The sequence below is a fragment of the Trachurus trachurus genome (genome assembly GCF_905171665.1).
Source record: "Trachurus trachurus genome assembly, chromosome: 18".
In the NCBI taxonomy this organism is placed as follows: Eukaryota; Metazoa; Chordata; class Actinopteri; order Carangiformes; family Carangidae; genus Trachurus; species Trachurus trachurus.
In genome coordinates, this window is record NC_139909.1 from 23,907,433 (window position 1) to 23,927,135 (window position 19,703).

Consider the following 19,703-nt stretch of genomic DNA (forward strand, 5'->3'; position numbering starts at 1 on the left):
AGCTGCACAGCAGCCACTAATCTTCCTGGGGTCCACCGTAAAATCACATAAAATGTGAAGAAAAGTTAAAATAAAAATACAAATAATAATAATAGAAAAAAGCTTACACTAATGATAATAACAGCCATTGCAGCAATAATCAGAGATATAATAACAATAAAGTGAAATCAGGTAAGAATAAAATGAAACAGAAATAATAATCTAATTCATCAACTTGAAAAAATAAAAATAAAATAAAACAGTAACAACAATCTTAATCATCAACATCTGTGAGTATGTATGTGTATGTATTTATATGTGTATGCGTATGCCCTCTTCGTGTGTCTTTAACTATATCACTCACTGACTGAATAGCCCCAAACCTAAGTAAGTAAGTAAAACTTTATAGCACCCATTATAGTACGCATACACAGAGTGCTTCACAGTATGGAAAAAATAATTCAATCAACACAAACATTATACATCAATAAAACACACACCCAATGTATACTGTAAAGCTCACACCAAAGTATAAAAGTTAACATATCTGCACATAAAGCATCTGAAAAATGTAAAGTGATAAACATCAATAAAGCATGGGGCGGTGTTTAGCTCAGTTGGTAGCCCCATGTGTTGAGGCTGTGTCCTCGACCCCGGTTCGAGTCCCGCGTCTAGCAGCCCTATCCTGCGTGTCATTCCCCCTCTCTCTGCCTCCCATTTCTGTTCTATCAAATAAAGGCATGAAAAGCCAAAAAATATATACTTGAAAAAAAAAAACATCAATAAAGCATATGGGAAAAGAACCTCTATAAATTATCACAAACTGTAAAACGTGGTCTTGATGTCTGTAGTTTGCAAAAGTTAAATGAAAAAAGCTATAAGAGTGTGTCAGCTATCTCATATAGCTTGTCATCTTGCATACACCTGTATGTTAAAATCAAAATATCCCCCAAAAAAGAAAGAGGAGGGTCACACTGACAATTCCGTTCATTCAAAATGAGTATAAAGAAAATGTATACAATTATTGGTATTTTCTTAAGTTGAAAATAGTAATACAATCCCTGATTAAACTGGCTGAACTCACAGGTATTTCTATGTCAAAGTGTCAGCCACAGTTCTTAACTGAAGTTAAATGACTCTTTCAGACTGGCCTCTGCCTGCTCCTGTGTAATTTTCTCCCATATTAAAGGAATATCAGCAGGCTGTGCATCACATGCTATGGCAAACATGTAGTTGAATTTTGCCATCACATATTTCCAGTAGTCTGAGGCCTCAAAGCTTCCGTCTGGAGCAATTCTCCACTCTGGGAAAATGTCTCTGTAATTCTTGTAGGGATGACATTTAAAATCTGTAGCCTCACATTGAAAACATTCTTCACTGACCACGAGGGAGGAGCATATTTCAGTTTCAAGTTTTTGTGACCAAACTAATAAGTATCCACCTAGACCCTGTGGCCGATGAAGTGAAGCCCAGTGTTCAGTATGGTCTTTTCCTCCTGCCTCACAAGGCACTGCACAGAACGGACACTGTTCACCACATCCAATCACTCTGATGAAAAGCTCATTCTGGGGCATCACGTGAAGATGTTTCAATTTCAGATCAATGTTGATCTTTTTAAACTCTTCTCTAAGAACTTCTCCCATCTCCTTCACAGACACTGTTAGGCAGTGTGCAAACTGTTCCTGGTCTGCATTGTTTAGCGTCATGAAAGCACCAACAGCATATTGGGAAATGACAAGTTTATCTCCAAGTTCTTTGCAAACATCTTTAACAAATGTTTTTAGGTTGTCACTATTCTTCATTGTGGCCTTGTTGATAGCTTCATTTATACTGTTGATACTTGACTGAAGACGTTGAGCTTCAAACTCAGCCATCTTTGATCCCTTTGAGAAGTGAGATATGATTTGTTCAAGTATCCAGTTCTTCACATATTCTTCATATGAGCAGATGTAGCTGTAGTAGTTGTAAAAGTTTTCATTTGTCAGCAAATCCAGTAAAACTGAATACTGGAAGGACATTCTTGTGCTGAACTGCTGTAGAGTCAGCATCTCACCAATGATATCAGGACCCATGGAACGATTGATGTAGTCCTGGACTGCAGGCTTCAAGCAATGGTTGGTGAATTCTTCTGCCTTCTTCTGGCACTGGTCTCGTTTACAAAACACATCTTTGAAATCAGCACGATACTTTTCTTTGTTTAGTTTCAGACATCTGTAAGGATCGTTTAAATGAAGGAAATCTTCATGCATCGTCTGAAACCTTCTGGCTGCAAATCCACAGATGTGTTGTTTCAGAGAAACTTCAAACTCGATGTCTGTCTTTAAGTCCTGATTGTTTTGCAGCTTCTCATCAATCATGCGTAGGATCTCCTGGATGCATGTGTCATGATAATTGTTTTTTCTTTTGACTTTTTGCTTCACAAACTGTGTGCACTCATCAATGATCAACATTTTTTGCATTACATGCGTGGTGACTTTGTTAAAGACCTTGTTCACTCCCTCTCTTTTATATTTGAAAGGCATCAGTCCACATTTTGCCAGGCTTTTTTCACTCAACAATGCACATGCATGACTCCCCTTGTGTGTCAGATTTAATCTCAGGTGGTGAGATATACTGGCAAAGACATCTGTTTTCTTTTGTTCAGAAAAAGACAGCTTCTTTACTGTTTCACTCCACATCTTATCAAATTCCTTGTCCAGCTCCAGACTGCTCATCTGGACATTCTTCTCCCTACATTGATCAATCAGTGCACACACTGCCTTTTCAATTTCTCTTGTGTGATTTTCCTTGATTCTATCAAGTTCTCTCATTCCTTGTTTGATTTCTTCTGCTGCTGTGAGCTGATGAAAGACAGAGTTCTGCATTTCTCTGCGAAGTGTCTTTGCACTGTTTGCAAAGTCTTCTTTGTATCCCTCAACTAGATAGGCGTGACCTTCTGTTTGCTTGAAGTACTGGGTCAGATTTTCAAGAAGCTTTGTCTCCCACTTAGACAGCTCTGTGGAGGCTTCGCTTTTCAAAGACATGACAAGATCTTTCATGTCAGTTATTTCAGATGTTGCAGCAACTGTGCCGAAATTTGAGATTCTTGTTTCAGCATTTGTCACCCACTCGTACATGTGTTTTTTGAATTCCCATTCCCATTTGTTGAATTCTGTGCTAAGTCTCAAGTAAGCATCAGCCACTAGACTGTTTCTGAAGCTGAAGATGAAGTTTTCATGCTTCACTGCAGTCCACAGACTTGACATCCACTCTTTGAACTCTGAAATATCATTAGCAGACGACCCACAACGGCCCAGTAGTTGGATGACATTCTTCTTGAGCTCATACACAGCTTCGCTGTACCCTGCATTGACTGGTGCCATTGGTGGGTTTCCATTCCAGAGTCCAGGAATGTACCAGTTCCCAGTGTCTGGATTGTATTCCATCACATCAGTGAAGCTCTTGTTCTCCTCTTTCCTTTCCATCTTGGCTGCTGCCTGTGTCATCTCATTTAACTGTTCCAAGAGCAGTTTCCTGTCTTTCAAGTTATTATCATGGGCTGAAACATCTGAAACATTCTGATGAACAAACTGACATTTAGGCTTTTTGCCCACCTCTTTCATCCTGAGAAAAGCATGCACCACTATCTGCAAGATGTCCTTCATTTCTGTTGAGTTCTCCATTGCTATATTGATGATGGTGACATCACTCAGCCCCACAACAAGTGTTGCAAGCTCATTGTCATGTTCATGGCTGTCATGCAACTGTGCAAGCTCTGGTGACTTTAAGCCCTCAGTGTCAATGATCACTATGAAGTCACAGTTGAGAACTCTTTTCACGTCTTCATTGACTCTGATGAGCAACATAAAAGCACCTTGAGTACATCGTCCACTGCTGACTGCAAACTGCACACCAAACATGGTGTTGAGGAGAGTGGACTTTCCTGTGCTCTGAACTCCAAGAACTGTGACGACCAGGATCTTGTTCTTTGGAGACACCAAGGCATTGAGCTCAGAGAGAACGGCACTCACCCATCTGAGAGGTATGTTGGATGCATCTCCATCTACAAGCTCAAGGGGAAATCCATCAAGCAACAGTCCTGCACAGAGTTTGGGCAGGTGCTGTAACTGTTGACGTGTTTGGTGTTTCTTTGGAAGAGAAAGTGAAGCTTCATAGATCTGACCCATTTCACGGAAGTAGTGTTCAGTCCCCAGTGAGCTGTTGGAAAGTTCTGTGTCAATGTGTTTGATCTCATCTTTGTTCTCAGAATTCTTGCATTTTTCTTTGTACTGGTCTCTGAGTTTAGACAGTTTTTCTCGAGACAGGTTATCGAGATTCATTCGCATCCATTTCAGGAAATAACATCTCTGTATCCCTGTGCTGGATACTTCATTGATGAAGCAAGTCATTGCATTTGACATGTAATAAGAGTTCTGTTTGGCCCGAAGGTTTTCTTTCTTTTCCTGGAGATCACTTTTATATTTTTCTATGTTTTCAGAACCAGCTTTTCTGAGCCTATATTGTTCCTTCTCCAAGCTTGTCAGTTCCTTCCATATTTCACCTTGCAGGGGAAGCTGAGTTTCTTTATATTTAAGGGTTTTTTGAATTTCTTCAGTGATGGCATCTGCATTTTTCTTGGCAGTCTGACATTCTGGACAGTCTTCGTCAACTGAGATTCCCAGTTCACGGGCGATGTTAGCCATCTGCTCTATGCACATCTTCCTCTCTGTTTTCTCAACAACATCCTTCACTGTTTTCCTCAGATTTTTGACAAAGCCTGCATCGTTTTTCTGCTTAGTCTTAATAAGGATGTTGTTCTTGGTCAAGCCTAACTTAGATGCAACTTTTTCCAGTGCTTCTATATTAAAGGTCTTGCTCTGATGGTTACCCACCAAGAAGATCTGTGCCTTGTGGTGTTGGTTCATAAGAAGCTTACACTCAGAGTTCAAATTGTCAAAGAACACAAAAACTGCTGCAGATGTCTGAGATAAAAAAGAAAACTGCGTTTCAAATGAAGCAATGTCCCCACGAAGGTTGGCTACAGCTACTGGCTCACTGAAAATATCAATGTTTTTGTTTCCACATGGAAGGTACCAAGTAATTTCAGTCAGTCCATCAGATATTCTTCTTGGACAGTCACCACACTCCATATCATGGTGAACAAAGGTGTCATGGTACTGCTGAGAACTGCTCAAAAGCTTGTTGAGAATCTTTGACTTGGACAAGGAGCACTCCCCCAGTCTCACAAAGGATATCATTGGAAGTTTAGAGAGAACAATTCTCTCTTCAATAAAACCTTTAGATTGTGAAAGTAACTCCGGTCTGTACTTTTTAACTATATCTCTCAAAGCCCAAAGCATGAGTGTGCACTGTTTTGTGTCACAATTAGGAAGCAGCAGAGGCACAGAAAACTGACACATGGACATTTTGAGTGCCAATTCCTGCTGGACAAAACCATCAGAACACAGAAAGATAGCAGTGATGATGTCAAGGGGGTTTAGCATGTCACCTGAATTTGGACTTTGAAGAAGATTATCATAATCCATACTTGTATTTCCTGCCGCATCATCATAGTCGGATTCACTCTCTGGTGTACACTCAATATTCCTGGCTGTCACAGTAACCATCATTAGTTTCTTTAGAAAATACCATGGATGATCTGAGTGATTCTTGGCAGGTTCATCAACAATGGTCTTCTCATCAATCTGAAGTATTTTGCTCAGTGACAGCTTCTCTGTGTAGTACTGCATCAACCCTAGGTCCTCCAAGAAGCTCTGCAGCTGTATCTCTGTGAATATCAAGATGCTTGTTACTCTTGTAGGCAATCATGTGTGCTCTAAATCTTCAGAATAATTGACACATAGAAGACATTCATAAGTACAGTGTGTGGAAATGTCAGTTAAAGCAGAAGTGAGTGATCCGGTCGTTTTCGCTAATGCTGCGTTCCAGGCAGGCTTTTGAAATCGTAAATTACAGCTTCAAGTCACAACTTACGACTTTGTAGCGTTCCAGGCAACCCACTCGTGTTTTTCCGACCTGTTTTACCGGTGAAAGTCACTATAACGGCCACTCGTAACTTCCGACCGGTGAACTCGTACCAGATCGAACTGGTACCACTTCACGGTCGGAAAAATACGAGTTTCCTTGAACGCACCATAACAGTCCTCGTCGCTACGTCACCACATTCACGGCGTTCCTTGGCTGCACACACAGCCCTGCATGCCGTTCTCTCTCCTCATTGGATAAAAACTGTAGGATACGATAAATGTTTTCTCTTCGGCTCAGAGCAGAGCAGAGGGACTGAGAGACCCGTGTTTCAGTCCAAACACTCTATGTAAGTGATTGCTGTCGGAAGATATAACTATTTAAGACTTATATTAACACAAATATATCACTCACTTCTGCTTTAATGGACACATTTACAGTAGGTCTACTGTCATTATTCAGCAAGGCAACTTGATGAATATCTATTAACTCCTGAATGCCAATCATGTTTATGTTGGATTTTGATTCTCATTTTGTCCCAGTACTTACTAACTCACTTTTATACGGAAGAGGATTAGGACCACTGTAAAAAAAAAAAAAAAAAAAAAAAAAAGAGAAAATCTGACTTTTTTCTCAGAACTCTGACTTCAACTCAGAATTCTAGAATTTGAGAATTCTAGGTTTGTTTTGTTTTTTTGGAGGGGAAAAAAACTCCAGAGATCAGCTCAAGCCCAGTCTCCCTGCTCTTCTCACCCACATAAAGAACATGTGCTGGGTCGCATGGCCCGCCAGCCACCCTTCCAGAGCTCCAGTGAGCTCACCAGCCACTCCAGTGAGCTCTGGACAACGAAGACAGCACCACTGGTACCGGCAACTGCGACGGCAATGTTACTGGCAATGGCGATGGTATGGTTGCCATCATCGGTACCGGTAACATCGCCGTTACAACTGCCGGAACCGGTAATGTTGCCGGTGCCGTTGCTCGTACCGACAGTGCCATTGCCGTTCAGAGCTCTCTAAAGCTCTGGTGAGGCTGGCAGGCCATGCGGCCCAGCAGATGCTCATGTGTAGGTGAGAGGAGCAGGGGGATTGGGTTTCTCAGAATTCTGAGTTTAAAGTCATAATTCTGAGAAATAAGTCAGATTTTGAGAAAAAAGTCAGAACTCACTTTTTTTTTTACCACAGTGGCCCTAATCCTCTTCCGTACTTTTATGCCTATATGTATAAAATTCCATATCTTGCTGGGAAGTTGCCCCAAAAATGTTCATGAAATGTTAAACGTGAATGGTGACTCATGATGGTCAACACCGATGGCCCCACAGCATCTTTGGTGATTTCAATAGTCCTTGACTGTGGTAGCTAATGGTTTCATTAAAAAAAGAAATCAGCATTTGCTGCGAAGCTAGGAAGGAGGCACTCGACATAGCTTGAGCTATGTTTTAACTCTTTGTATGTATTGTATTAGGCTATATGTATTTATCTGAAATATCCAGCATGTTTTGAAATTTAGCGAAGGACCTGTGGGGACGGGGTTGGTTAGGGTTAAGGAACTATGCTGTCTTGTTGTTTTTCTTGTATGGTTGGAGTTTATACATATGGGTAAAGGTGTATACATACAGTATATGTACAGTATACGTTGTTTTGTTGTTGTTGGTGGTGGTATTTATTTCCTGGTAAAAATATTGGTATATGTACAGTATGTATGTTTTTATGTGTTTATTTAAATATCTCTGTCAGGGACTGTTCGTTATTTATCATCAGCGGAGGGATTCACGGGACTTTTTTTTAAATTTTTACCTGACCCCCCTGTCGGAGTCAGTAAATTTTAACATGACCCTGCATTAAGCCTTATCAAAAGATACACCCCCCCCCCCAGCCATCGACACGTGACATCGCATCACGTAGCACGTGACACTACATTATTTCATTTTTGACAACCATGCCCTCACTCTCGGAACATCTGCATTCTGACCTTACACACCACACTCCACCAAGACGGTGCCATTTCAGTAGATTTATCATGGAGACACAATATAGATCCCCAATATGCGGTTAGTTTATCCAAATGACGCCTGTTTGGAAGTTTGCTCCGCCGTTTGCGGAGCAGTGAAGCTCCATCTGTGGAGCAGCTAACTAGGCTACCACCGGACGAGCGGACTATCACAGAGGCTACCGCCGGGCTGCTGAGGTGGTCGGCCGGCTAAGCCGCGGCATCGTCCCGGGGGAGAAAACGAGCACTTCAGTAAACCGGTTGCTGACTCTGGATGAGCGGATCATCACAGAGGAAGCAGCCGGGGCTGCTGAGGTGGTTGGCCAGCTAAGCCGCGGCATCATTCCAGGGGAGAATTGCCCCTCAGTAACCCGGTTGCTGCCTCTGGATGAGCGGATCATCACAGAAGCAACAGCCGGGCTGCTGTGGTGGTCGGTCGGCTAATCTGCGTCGTCCTCCCAGGGGAGAAAACGAGCGAGGGATGGTTAAAGAGTGTTTATTCCCACCACGACAAGAGTGGAAATCCATTCAAATTCCAAGTTTAATTAACATTATCAATGTGTGCAACACCTTCTCATCACAATCCATGCCATTTATCAGCTGTTATTGAAACCCAACTCATCAATAACAGAATCGCGATTTTGGACCAGCTCACATTACACAACAAACCATTAACAATTAATCCACACTCAAACCGAAGCAACAATAATGTGAACTGTACTCAACAATGTACAAGGTTTACAACAGATATGGCAGACAACCTGGGCTGTGTGTGTGTGTGTGCCTGCATGTGTAAGAAAGAGAGTAAGAGAGAGAAAGTAGGCTACGTAAAACCTGCTAACTGTTAGCTACCGTAGCTCAGGCGTTGGTCTCCCGTCAGGTAAAAGCTGCCGTTTAATCCTCAAATGAAGCTCATGAAGTTGTTGAACCTCTCCGGTACAGTTATCCATCACTGCAGTTGAATTAGCCGCTAAACTGCTGGACGCAAAAACCGAGGGGGCCGTCTGTGTTTACAATTCACGAAAGCAACGTGAACGTATGTGCCGCTCACACTTTAGTAGAGTTACGTGAAAAGGCACCGTAGCCTCTGTTTCAAGTTAAACTCACTCACCCATAAAAGACGTGCTAACCCGGCGAAGCGGTTAGCATCGTCACCTGCGGTGCAGGAGAACCAGGTTCGAAACCCACTCAGGGCAGAGTAACATAAAATAACATTGTGGTTTGGGGGCCGTTGCTCTCATTGTCATCAGTGCTTGCAGCTTTGAAATGTCCCATTTTTGTTTTTTTGCGGGCATTGCAGTGTCCTCCAGACAAAAAGTTGAATGACCCCCCCCCCCCCCCCCCCCCCCCTCGCTGACCTTTTTTTTTAGTGGACCCACCCCTCAACAAAGAATATTGTGACATGACCCCCCCCCCCCCCCCCCCCATTTTCCTCCGGTGGCCCATTACATAAATAACGAACGGTCCCTAAGCTATACATTACTGTATGTTTCCTGGTTCCAATTTTTTTACAATGAGGTCTGTGTTTGAGGTTAGTGACTTTTTACAAAATGTTTCTGGCAACATTTATCCTCTCCTTACTTTTGTGTTCAGTTGTTGCAGGTCTGTCTGTGTTTTCATCCCTCACTTCCTCACGGGACTGGACGGGTTTTTTGACGTCTGGCTCCAGGTCCATTATCTCTTGTACATTTTTTCCCTCTCTGCAAAACATCACAATGTGACTCCCCAGTTCACCAGCAGGAGAATCCACATGCTGAGACACTGGTGTGCTGCTGAGCTCATAGATTGTGGTCGTCACAGAGGGGCAGGGAACTGTGGAAATAATAGTGTTGGTGGTTATGACAGTAAGATTTGATACAGATGTCACATCAGGTGATATCTTACTGTTGAATGATAGACAAAGATAGATGAATGCTGACCTTGACCAGCTGCATCAGTCTGTTGACAGTGACCCTCGATGTCAAAGCATGTTGGTCTCTTGGGTCTACTTCCTCACAGTAAAGCTCAAAGAATATGTCTTCAGTGTTTCCCCTGGTAAATGAGGAAAAAATATAGATTTTCAAATGTAATGAATCACTCAAAGACATGTTGTTTTCAAGAGCTCATTGTATCTTTTTTTGCTGTTTTAGAGCTGAACAGACTGGCTGTTTACCTCCATAGTGTCCAAAACAGTCGGCAGCAGCAGTCATCCAGTTCCAACAGGTTAATAATCTACCATGCTGTTCCCGTTTACATCTTGTTCCTGGTCAGTGTGTTTCATCCATTTGATTTGTGTGAAACGTTTTTAGCTAGATTTAGCTTCAAGTGTCCTGACAAGAGAGGCCGACACAAGGAGACAGTGAAGCCTCTCTGGATCTGGTACCAAGTCCAGACCACCCGTCCAGACCGCCCGTGACACACTGCGTCCGAACTGAGCAGCGGACCGTTTCCCGGTGGGAGAAGACCAGGGGTAAACAACACGGTGGAGCTGGGATCAGAAACATGTAGCTACGGCTGTTGCCGCCGCTAAAAACCTCTTTTTTCACACAATGCAAATGTATGAAACTTGCTGACCGCGAGGAACGAGATGGAAACGGGAATAATATCGGTGGATTATTAAACTGTTGGAGCTGGATGACGGAATGAAGGTAAAAAATATTTCCCAGAGGTTTGATCAGCTGTGGGTCTGCTCGGATGTGTGGTGGACTGAGACCGCGGCAGAGTTTGTTTTCTTTTAACAGTGTTTTTCTGTCCGTTATTGTATGGCTGATCTCCCGTGTGTCTGGTTGTGTGGGTGAGTGGAGGCTGTTTGGTCGGATAGGTGTGTTAATGAGGGAGACTCAAAGACAGTGTTTACGTCGCTGCTGTTTGTGTGTGTGTGTGTGTGTGTGTGTGTGTGTGTGTGTGTGTGTGTGTGTGTGTGTGTGTGTGTGTGTGTGTGTGTGTGTGTGTGTGTGTGTGTGTGTGTGTGTGTGTGTGTGTAACGTGAAGGATGTAAACTGTAAACTCGTTATGAAGGAACAAGACAGTAGTGGTCTCCCCTGTGTGTGAACATGAACTACGTTTAGTTAGCTGGCTGTTTCCCCTTTCAGCTAGACTCAAAAGCAAGTGGGACAGAAAACCAGAGATGCCAGTTCGCTTAAAGGTGTACAGAAAAGAAAATTTAATTTGAGCCCACTCTGGGTCATAAAATTAGTGTAATAACTCATCTATCAGACGATGTAGGCCAAACTTTGTGCAAAATTCTATTTTTGAGTAAATCCGGGATGAAAGTGTGTTTTTTTTTCTTCACATTGGATAATGCAGGTGCTCACACCCCAAGCTTTGAATATCACGCCCGCTCGATAACGACCAATCAAATTCGTTTTCCTTACTCGGGTAAACTTGTGTTGCAGCTTGTGACAACTCGGCACGACAAACAGGACAAACGGCCATTTCTGTACACCTTTTAATGTATTTATATCTTGAGCGGAGCAGGGGGCGGGTTTATGGTAACTACACCCGCCCATTAAATCCTGAACACAGAGATGATGTAACACAGTCTCTGAGGCCTAGCTCCACAAGGAAATAATGAATGGCAAAAATACTTTTTACATGTTTTAAGGGACACATTTAAGACCTAATTAACATGTTAAGAAGAAAAATACTGAATTTGGTTTACCCGGTCTTTTGACTCAGTCCTGTATAGAGAATAACAATAATCCCATCTGGAGGAAACAAATGCATGAATTACTTTTTCAAGGTCTGCTTGAGATAGGAAAGGTCTAACCTCAGCCTCTGAGCTTGCTTACAGTCCTATGTATACATCATGCAACAAAAACATAAAGCACTAGCATTATTATGTTTTCTCCAGCATTATAGGTGTTGTGGTCTAGTAGTCTGATATCAATCAGTCAATGCATCATCCACACACATATATCAATAAAAATGAAACCATTGAAAACACAGTGAAATGTTTCTCAGCCTCAGATGCTCAGTTTTAATGAGAGTTTACAGTGGAAGCAGTGAAGGCTCTGTAGCATCACACTGCATTAGAAATTCTTCATCACCATCTTTAACAAGTTTTCAAGAATACTATTGGATTGTATTTCCTGGTAGCCTACTGAGAGCTCTCACCCTTTAAACAAAGAGCTGGTTTCGACTTGTTGTAGCTGAATTCATTGATAAAACAAAAGCATTTATTTACTCACCTTTGCAGAAGACTTTCACATACGACACAACCACTTCTTTCAGCCCGGAACCTTCTGCAGTTCACTTCAGTTGTGTTCAGGATGAAGTATTTTTTCTGTTGCTGTTGATGAAGCAGCAGAGCCTCCCTCTACAAAACACTGCAGAACAGACAGTCCTTTTATACTGCTGCTGGTGAAGTCACTTTCACTTTTGATTTCAGGGTCACATGGTAAGTAAAAAAGGAGACCGCACACTAATTAAAAGCTCCCGTGACAGTTTAATGTCAAGTGACAATAGTAAATACACCTGCTTAAATCAGTGAACAGGTCACCTGACACGTCATGTGATATATCTAGTCAACATGAAAAGAAAAAATACATAAATATAGGGCTGGGTACCGAACTTTGGTTCTTTTGTGGCACCGACCGAAATGCTTTGAGTATCAAAACATGCCTTGTCTTTTGGTGGCAAGTTTCGGTACCCAGAGGTTAATCACGTGATTAATAATGCTGATAATGCTGCCGGTGCTCGTCTGTAACATCTGTAACATTACATGGTTGCAGCATGCATCGAGTTACATTCAAGAACCTGTTCTCAATGACGGAAAGTAAATTCACTGGAGCGGTATTTTTTTTTCGATCGATCAGCTGTGTTTACAGTTTCAAGTGTCATAGTTATGATGGTTAGACTGATAAATTAGTCCTCTAACACATCCTACAGTTTGACTTGTTAGAGTTTTTCAGAATAAAAGCAACTCGGGTCGGGAGTCACTGTCAGGATGACAGTAACAGCTGTAATCTCATCCCTCTGCACAATAACAGCAGGGATGTGCAGTCAGGGGAGGCAGGTGAGGCAGTGCCTCACTTAGGCTGTCAGGAATAATTTAATTATTTAGTTAAGGTTTAAGTATTATTTTTTATTTCAGATAACTTTACCACAGGTTTAAACGTGTCAGCATTTGGTGATTTTCATAGTCTAATAAACACGACTCAACTGAGTTTACCTCCGGCCAGGCAGCGGCCGAAGAAGCCACACGCTGTCTTGTTGTATTTCAGAGGTGAGGCACGCGCACCTCTGCCTCTTCTGCCCATACGGTGTGTATGTGGCTGTTTGCGCATGCGCACTTTGTTCCCCCCCATAGATTTACATGTACACCAAGGGAGGCAGAGGCTATGCTGCCTCCCTTGGCGTAACTCTACTAAGTGTGAGTGACATGTACCTTCTAGGGCCCGACCAATTTATGAGCGAGCCAATTAAATCGGCCGATTATAGCCCATTTGAGAATAATCGGTAATCGGCCAAAACTCGCCGATTGTCGCCGATATTTTCAGAAATAAAATGCAGGGAATAAGGCCTTGTCCACACGAGCCCAGGTATTTTTGAAACTGTGAACATATGTTCCCGGTTGTATGTTCTGTACACACGCAACCGTGCTTTTGGAACCCTGAAACCGTGGTTTTTTGAAACCGGAGTCCAGGGTGGGGTTTTCGGCCGGGGTTGGTTTCACCGGGTGCGTGTGGACACTGCAACCGCGATTGTTTTTCTCGTTTACGTCATAGCTGCACACGGGCGCATGACGTCTGTCCGACTACCCATTTCTCCGACCATACATTTCTTTATTTTTGCGTCCATTAGTCCAACCTCCCGTTTCTCCGACTTAAGTAGCCCTAACCCTTAACTTACCCTAAACCTAACCTTAACACTGTTGAATGGGTAGTTGGAGAAATGAGCTGTCGGACTTTTGGGCAGTCGGACTGATGTATGCTCCCCGCTGCACACGTGCTGATGTAAACACTGCCAGCCCGCAGAGGATTTTTGCAGCGGTTTGCAGGAGTTGACGTGCGCTCGCAAAAATGGAGGTGACAAAGTGGATTTTTATCACTTTTTTTTATTTTTTTTTTACATCATCTAAATGCTATTTGTATAGTTTTTCGATGAGAAAAATATAACGAAACGGTCGTCAGGGCGATCATCTTGTCAGCTCCAAACTCACCTTCAATCACAGACCACAGCTGGTTTTCCACACAGCATCATTTACAGTAACAAGTGACGCTACAGATCAGCGGGGGCTGCCGGTGTGTTTTTAAATTACAGAACTACTACAGTAGCGGCGCAGTTTCTTATTCCCCACATTGTTTGATTGAGAGTTTTTCGGGATGATTTTCATGAATGAACAGGCAATAACCTATGTCACTGTCAGACTGGGTACGACGGGGGGGGGGGGTTGCACTGCTGTCATGCAGTGATAAAAAGAGCCTATGTGGAGATGAACGGAACGAGCCAAAAGCCGAACATTTATTCGTGACGTCCGCGGTCGATATAAAGTGGATATGTTTCATTCATCCATGTTTTGACAGACAACACAACAGCCAGTGATAATGAGTTGCGCCGCACCGACAGTCATGTGGCTCAGACAGCCAGGTGACGCACACAGCACAACAACACAGCGCAGCAACATGTGCAGGCTGCTGCAGCAGTGCACGTCAAAGAAAATAAAATAAATAGGCTACACGTAGTTTTGAAATTGTTTTTGCGCATGTTTTCATCCATAAAATGACCAAAAATGAACACTATAAGCGGATTTCTTGATAACGAATTATTTAAACAGCATTTGTATAGAAATGATTCCGTCCCAAGCCTTTTGATCCATAAGCGGTTTCCACTGTATTTTGATTGGTTAAAACAGCCTTCCACACGTGCATTGCGTCACTTGGTAGCGGATTTCACGGTTGCGTGTGTACGGAGTGTTTTTATTACACCACTCGTGTGGACGCGGAGCAAAACTCCGGTTTCAAAAATACCCGAGCTCTAGTGGACTAGGCCTAAGACTTGGTTTTAAAAAAGATCCCCCGACATGTAGAGGGCGCACCGACCTCATGACAAACTCCATCCACTATCCACTAACCACCTTACAGCACAGCAGGTGACTGATCTGGAGCAGGACACGTTTGCTATAGTCACTCACACACACATCACACAGCTTATGAACAACTTGACTAACTGTCTGAAAACCAGTGTTGCCGCTGGCTTTCTATATCCTTTTTTTTTTTGCCCGCGGTCGGGTTGTGAATTAAAGCAGAAGTAAGCAATCCGGTGGTTTTGGCTAACTTCTTGTCAGCCGATGGAGTTAGCAGTCCCCGCCCTCGTCCCTACGTCACCACATTCACGCGCATCCCTTGGCTGCACACACAGAGATCACCACCCCTTTATGCCGTTCTCTCTCCTCATTGGATAAAGGTTGTAGGATACAAGGAAAGTTTTCTCCTCGGCTTACAGCAGAGCAGAGTGACTGACAGACCCGTGTTTCAGACCAAACACTCTATGTAAGTGATTGCTGTCAGAAGATATAACTATTTAAGACTTATATTAACACAAACATTCCGCTTACTTCTGCTTTAATTAATTAATGCTCGTGACTCCGGCCGTGTTGGGTCCGAGATTCAACAAGCCGGTCTGGTTTTACAGTTATTACCGGCAGTATGCCCATTTATCACCAATAAACACAGTACTGTAGATGAGGAGGGTGAGTGACTGAGCTCAGGCTGTGTAAGACTGGTGGGGTGGGGGGGCAGCGGCGTGGAGCGGTGCGGGTCTCTGACGGCTATCATGGATCTGCTCCGTGACATTGTCCACCGGTGAGTGCTTTGACACGGAGCACGGCAGCACCCACTGATCGTTAAAACAGCAGTTTTACAGTCTATGAGTGAGACCTGCTTCTACGTCAGAGTCTCCAAACCAGAAATGTCTTGAACAACATTGGAAAAAGTCGCTTTTGATAAAAAGAAATAGAGAGAGAGAGAGACCTGCCATGCCGTGTAAAATAAAACAACAAAAAAGTGTCACCTGTCATGACTTCCTGTATCTGGCCCTTCAAATTAAAAGCCCTATAGCCTTTCAGTTCAGTCATATTGATTTTGACTATTTTTGACAAGACACGGCTCCAAATGTTTGTTTTTTTCCTGCGACCAATCGACCAATTAAATTTTGGTCAGCTAATGATTTTAGCTTTTAGCTTTTAGCTTTATTTTTGATGATGACCAGTGCTTGGTCGACTATTTGGGGGCAGCCCTGATTTATATGTTATAGATATATTACTTAAAGCAGAAGTAAGCAATATTTTTGTGTTAATATAAGTCTTAAATAGTTATATCTTCCGACAGCAATCACTTACATAGAGTGTTTGGACCAAAACACGGGTCTGTCAGTCACTCTGCTCTGCTCTGAGCCGAGGAGAAAACTTTTCTCGTATCCTACAATTTTTATCCAATGAGGAGAGAGAACGGCATGAAGGGCTGTGTGTGCAGCCAAGGGATGCGCGTGAATGTGGTGACGTAGGGACGAGGACTGTTATGGTGCATTCAGGGCAGCCCGTAACTCGTGTTTTTCCGACCTGTGAAGTCGTACCAGTTCGATCTGGTACGAGTTCACGAGTCGGAAGTTACGAGTGGCCGTTATAGTGACTTTCACAGGTAAAACAGGTCGGAAAAACACGAGTGGGTTGCCTGGAACGCTACAAAGTCGTAAGTCGTGACTTGAAGCTGTAATTTACGGTTTCAAAAGTCTGCCTGGAACAAGTGTTTGTTTCTGTGGCGGGGAGAAGGCGCTCTGTGATGGGATAGTAATGTCTTTCCAGGACATTTCAGAGTTCGGCTATTTGAGGTGAGTGACTACATGCAAAAACACAAAGTTTATACTGCTTATACTGTACACTATATGAGTTCAGTGGTGTGTCATAAGGATTCGAGTCACATACCATAGATATTTGATTGTTTTTTGAGTGTTTGTTGTGGTTGAAAAAATTGCCCCCATAGGTTAGCGTTGCAGCGTACAGATGCAGCGTACCGTCTAGCCATGGTGTAACTCTGGTTTGACTGCATCAATTTTAGTCGCATTTTTTGCTCCCCCCAATACTGACCATCAGGACAACAATTTAGGGGTCAAAATGTCCAGAATTCTCCTTTAAGGCCCGTTGCACAGATGCAGCTGCTTTTCTATGTCTGTGGTGCCTAAAGCTGGATATGGTATCCATGTAGTCAGTTATAGTTACACTAAGACCAAAGAGCTCTCTGTCAGATCCAACAGCAGCCACATGGAGCTAAATGAAACAGTGTGAACAGCTAGGTTAAATAGATCCCCTGGATAGCTCGTGTCTGCTACAAAGATACAGACTTACCAGAGTGCCATTCTGTGTGATGTAGAGACATCTGTTCCTATTATTCAGTCGACCCATTCAGAGTAAAACAAAAAAAACAGACACAACACTCAATATAGTTCAATAGTAACACAAATCTCAGCCTCTTGAACGATCATGCAGTTGAATCATACAGTTCAGTTAACAACATGAACACAGTTTCAACAAAACCTCAACATTGTAAACTTCATAAAATTATTGTATGGCTGTTATTAGTATTAGACTGCATTGGTTTTCACTAGATGCCAATACTAATACAGTTCAGCCTTCTTCTGTGGTTCAGAAACAATGCAGAGGTATTGCAAGTTAATGCAAAACGTGCCTGGAGGGAAAGTAGATCATGAAAGAGAAAGAAAGTATACCGACATTGTGAAAAGGAAAATTTGTTGTTAAACCGGTCATGACAACAACAACAAAATGACAGCCTTAAAGTTCCTTCAACTGTTCTCAATCAAAAAGAATCTCTCTACTGTACTTCACAGTAATACCCAACAGGGTGCAAACTACAGTAGGAACATTTTCCATCTTTAGTTTTTTTGTTCATTTGCTGTTGCTTGTCGATAGGAACAGTTAGTGTGATGGTGACACAGCCTTGCTGGTTCCTATTATGTCTGCATTATTCTGTTCACCCAACTCATGATACAAGTCATGAGTTGTTCTGAGGTTTTGCAGAAATGCGGATGTATTGTAGGATAATGCAAAACTTCCCTGATGAAAAATAACCGAGAGAGCAAAAGTACGTGTCGTGCAAAGGAAAAATTGTTGTTAAACCGGCCATGACTGTTAAACAAGCATTAAATGACAGCTAGTGCCTCTGTGGGAAAGTCCCTTCATCTATTCTCAATCCAATAATTAAAAAGCCTCTCCTGCTGAACATCTGCACTTCTGTGTTTCTTTCCTGGTCTAGTATTGTGAGTGGTGTCAAGTTTCAATTTTAAAGAGGAACTAAGCAGGATTTCTCCCCGTTACATTTTTACCTTAATTAAAAAGCTCCGGAGTAATTGTGATCGTTATCTACATGACTTGTGACTTGTTAGGAGCAACAACGGAGGCTCTCTGCCTTCACCTGCCGTCTCACGGCTGAAAACCAACCTTGCAACATCAATGTAGTACCTGGTCGCCGCCCTGGTGTCCCAGCTCTCGTCTCTGCACACCACAACACAAACGCGCCGCAATCTTTTGTTCATGACAGTCAAGACCACACAAACACCTGCCGTAACATCATAAATGTTATGTAACGTTTTCCACCGCTCCATTTATTGATTTTTCGCCGGCTTCGTTGTAAACAGATGCACATGGGCGAGAGGAGCGTAACCGAAACAGCAGAAAAGCCAGCGGACTTGCATAATTCCCCTTTAAGTTTCAAGTTTATTTCATTTATAGCCTATAGCATCTTAAAAGCTAGCAGTCTTAGCACCAAAGTGCTTAACAAACAAAACCTTAAGGAGGTTTTTTGCACCAAAGTGCTCCGTGAAAACAAACATACATTTTTATACGGTTCCTGGCTCCTGGCCTTAAAGTGGGCAGTCACCGAGAAATTTAGGAGTTCTCCGGGTCAAAGTTCACTATTATCAGAGATAATGACCCCCTGTGCCACCTCTTCACTGCCAGTTTGGGAGCCATTCAACAGCGGTGGGTTGCTCAGTTGGCCGAGTTTGATTTTGATGTAAAGTATCGCCAGTACTAGTATACTACTGCTGATGCTGTCTCTCGGCGACCAGCAAATTGTATAATAATAACATGGGACACCGATGTGTTGCTTCGAGTCGTATCTATGTTTACTGTGAACCAGGTAGAGCACATTACACGCATTGCATTGTAGGAGCTAAGCATCCTGGGAATAGTAGTCCTACTACTACTACACAGATGGTGAGCCAGAGCCTGATAGTGAGGATGCAGAGTATGATGGATGTGTAGCCATATGTAACACTGTCAGGCCAGGCACAGCCCTAGACCTAGATCTAGTGACAGCAGGGATTGAGTGCTGTAGGCTTAGGCAATTAAGACCAGTGATACGGTGGTAAGAGAGGCAGTGCAGGATAACACTCTCACACTCCCTGGATATTCCAAAGCAGAGCTCCAGAGCTTCCAAGAGCCCGACCCAACGCTCAGAGTTTTAAAAGGCTTCTGGGATAAGCAGAGGAAACCAACTTACCAGGAAAAGAGAACTCTGACAAAGCCAGTACACTCTTTGTTGAAACAGTGGTCGCGACTACAAGAAAAAGATGGACTTTTGTACAGAGTGATTGAAGATGCTCATGTTGGAACCTGTCATCAACTACTTCTGCCGGACTGCCTCAAGGAGTTTTTGTAATTTGACTTTTCCTTGCTCTCTTTTTTCCTTTTCTTTGTGCTTTGCTGTTCCACTTTTATGTTTATATGAACTGCCACTCATGTTAACCTCGTAGTAAAAATGCTCCACACTCTGTT

The 19,703-nt window shown here is 42.8% G+C and overlaps 2 protein-coding genes across 2 annotated transcripts in view; both read right to left on the reverse strand.

Moving 5' to 3' along the window:
• LOC311001953 (up-regulator of cell proliferation-like) overlaps nt 1–19,703 on the reverse strand; it is a gene marked incomplete at both ends in the record, with an annotated part of 63,048 nt that overhangs the window by 29,420 nt on the left and 13,925 nt on the right. The gene's annotated exons all lie outside the window — the stretch shown is intronic.
• Nucleotides 1,098–19,703, reverse strand: part of LOC311001504 (interferon-induced very large GTPase 1-like) — a gene marked incomplete at both ends in the record, with an annotated part of 28,077 nt that continues 9,471 nt past the window's right edge. The window contains one exon of the mRNA XM_083992592.1: nt 1,098–5,746. Within this exon, the coding sequence (XP_083848718.1) occupies nt 1,098–5,746 (4,649 nt within the window). The remainder of the gene's footprint in view (nt 5,747–19,703) is intronic.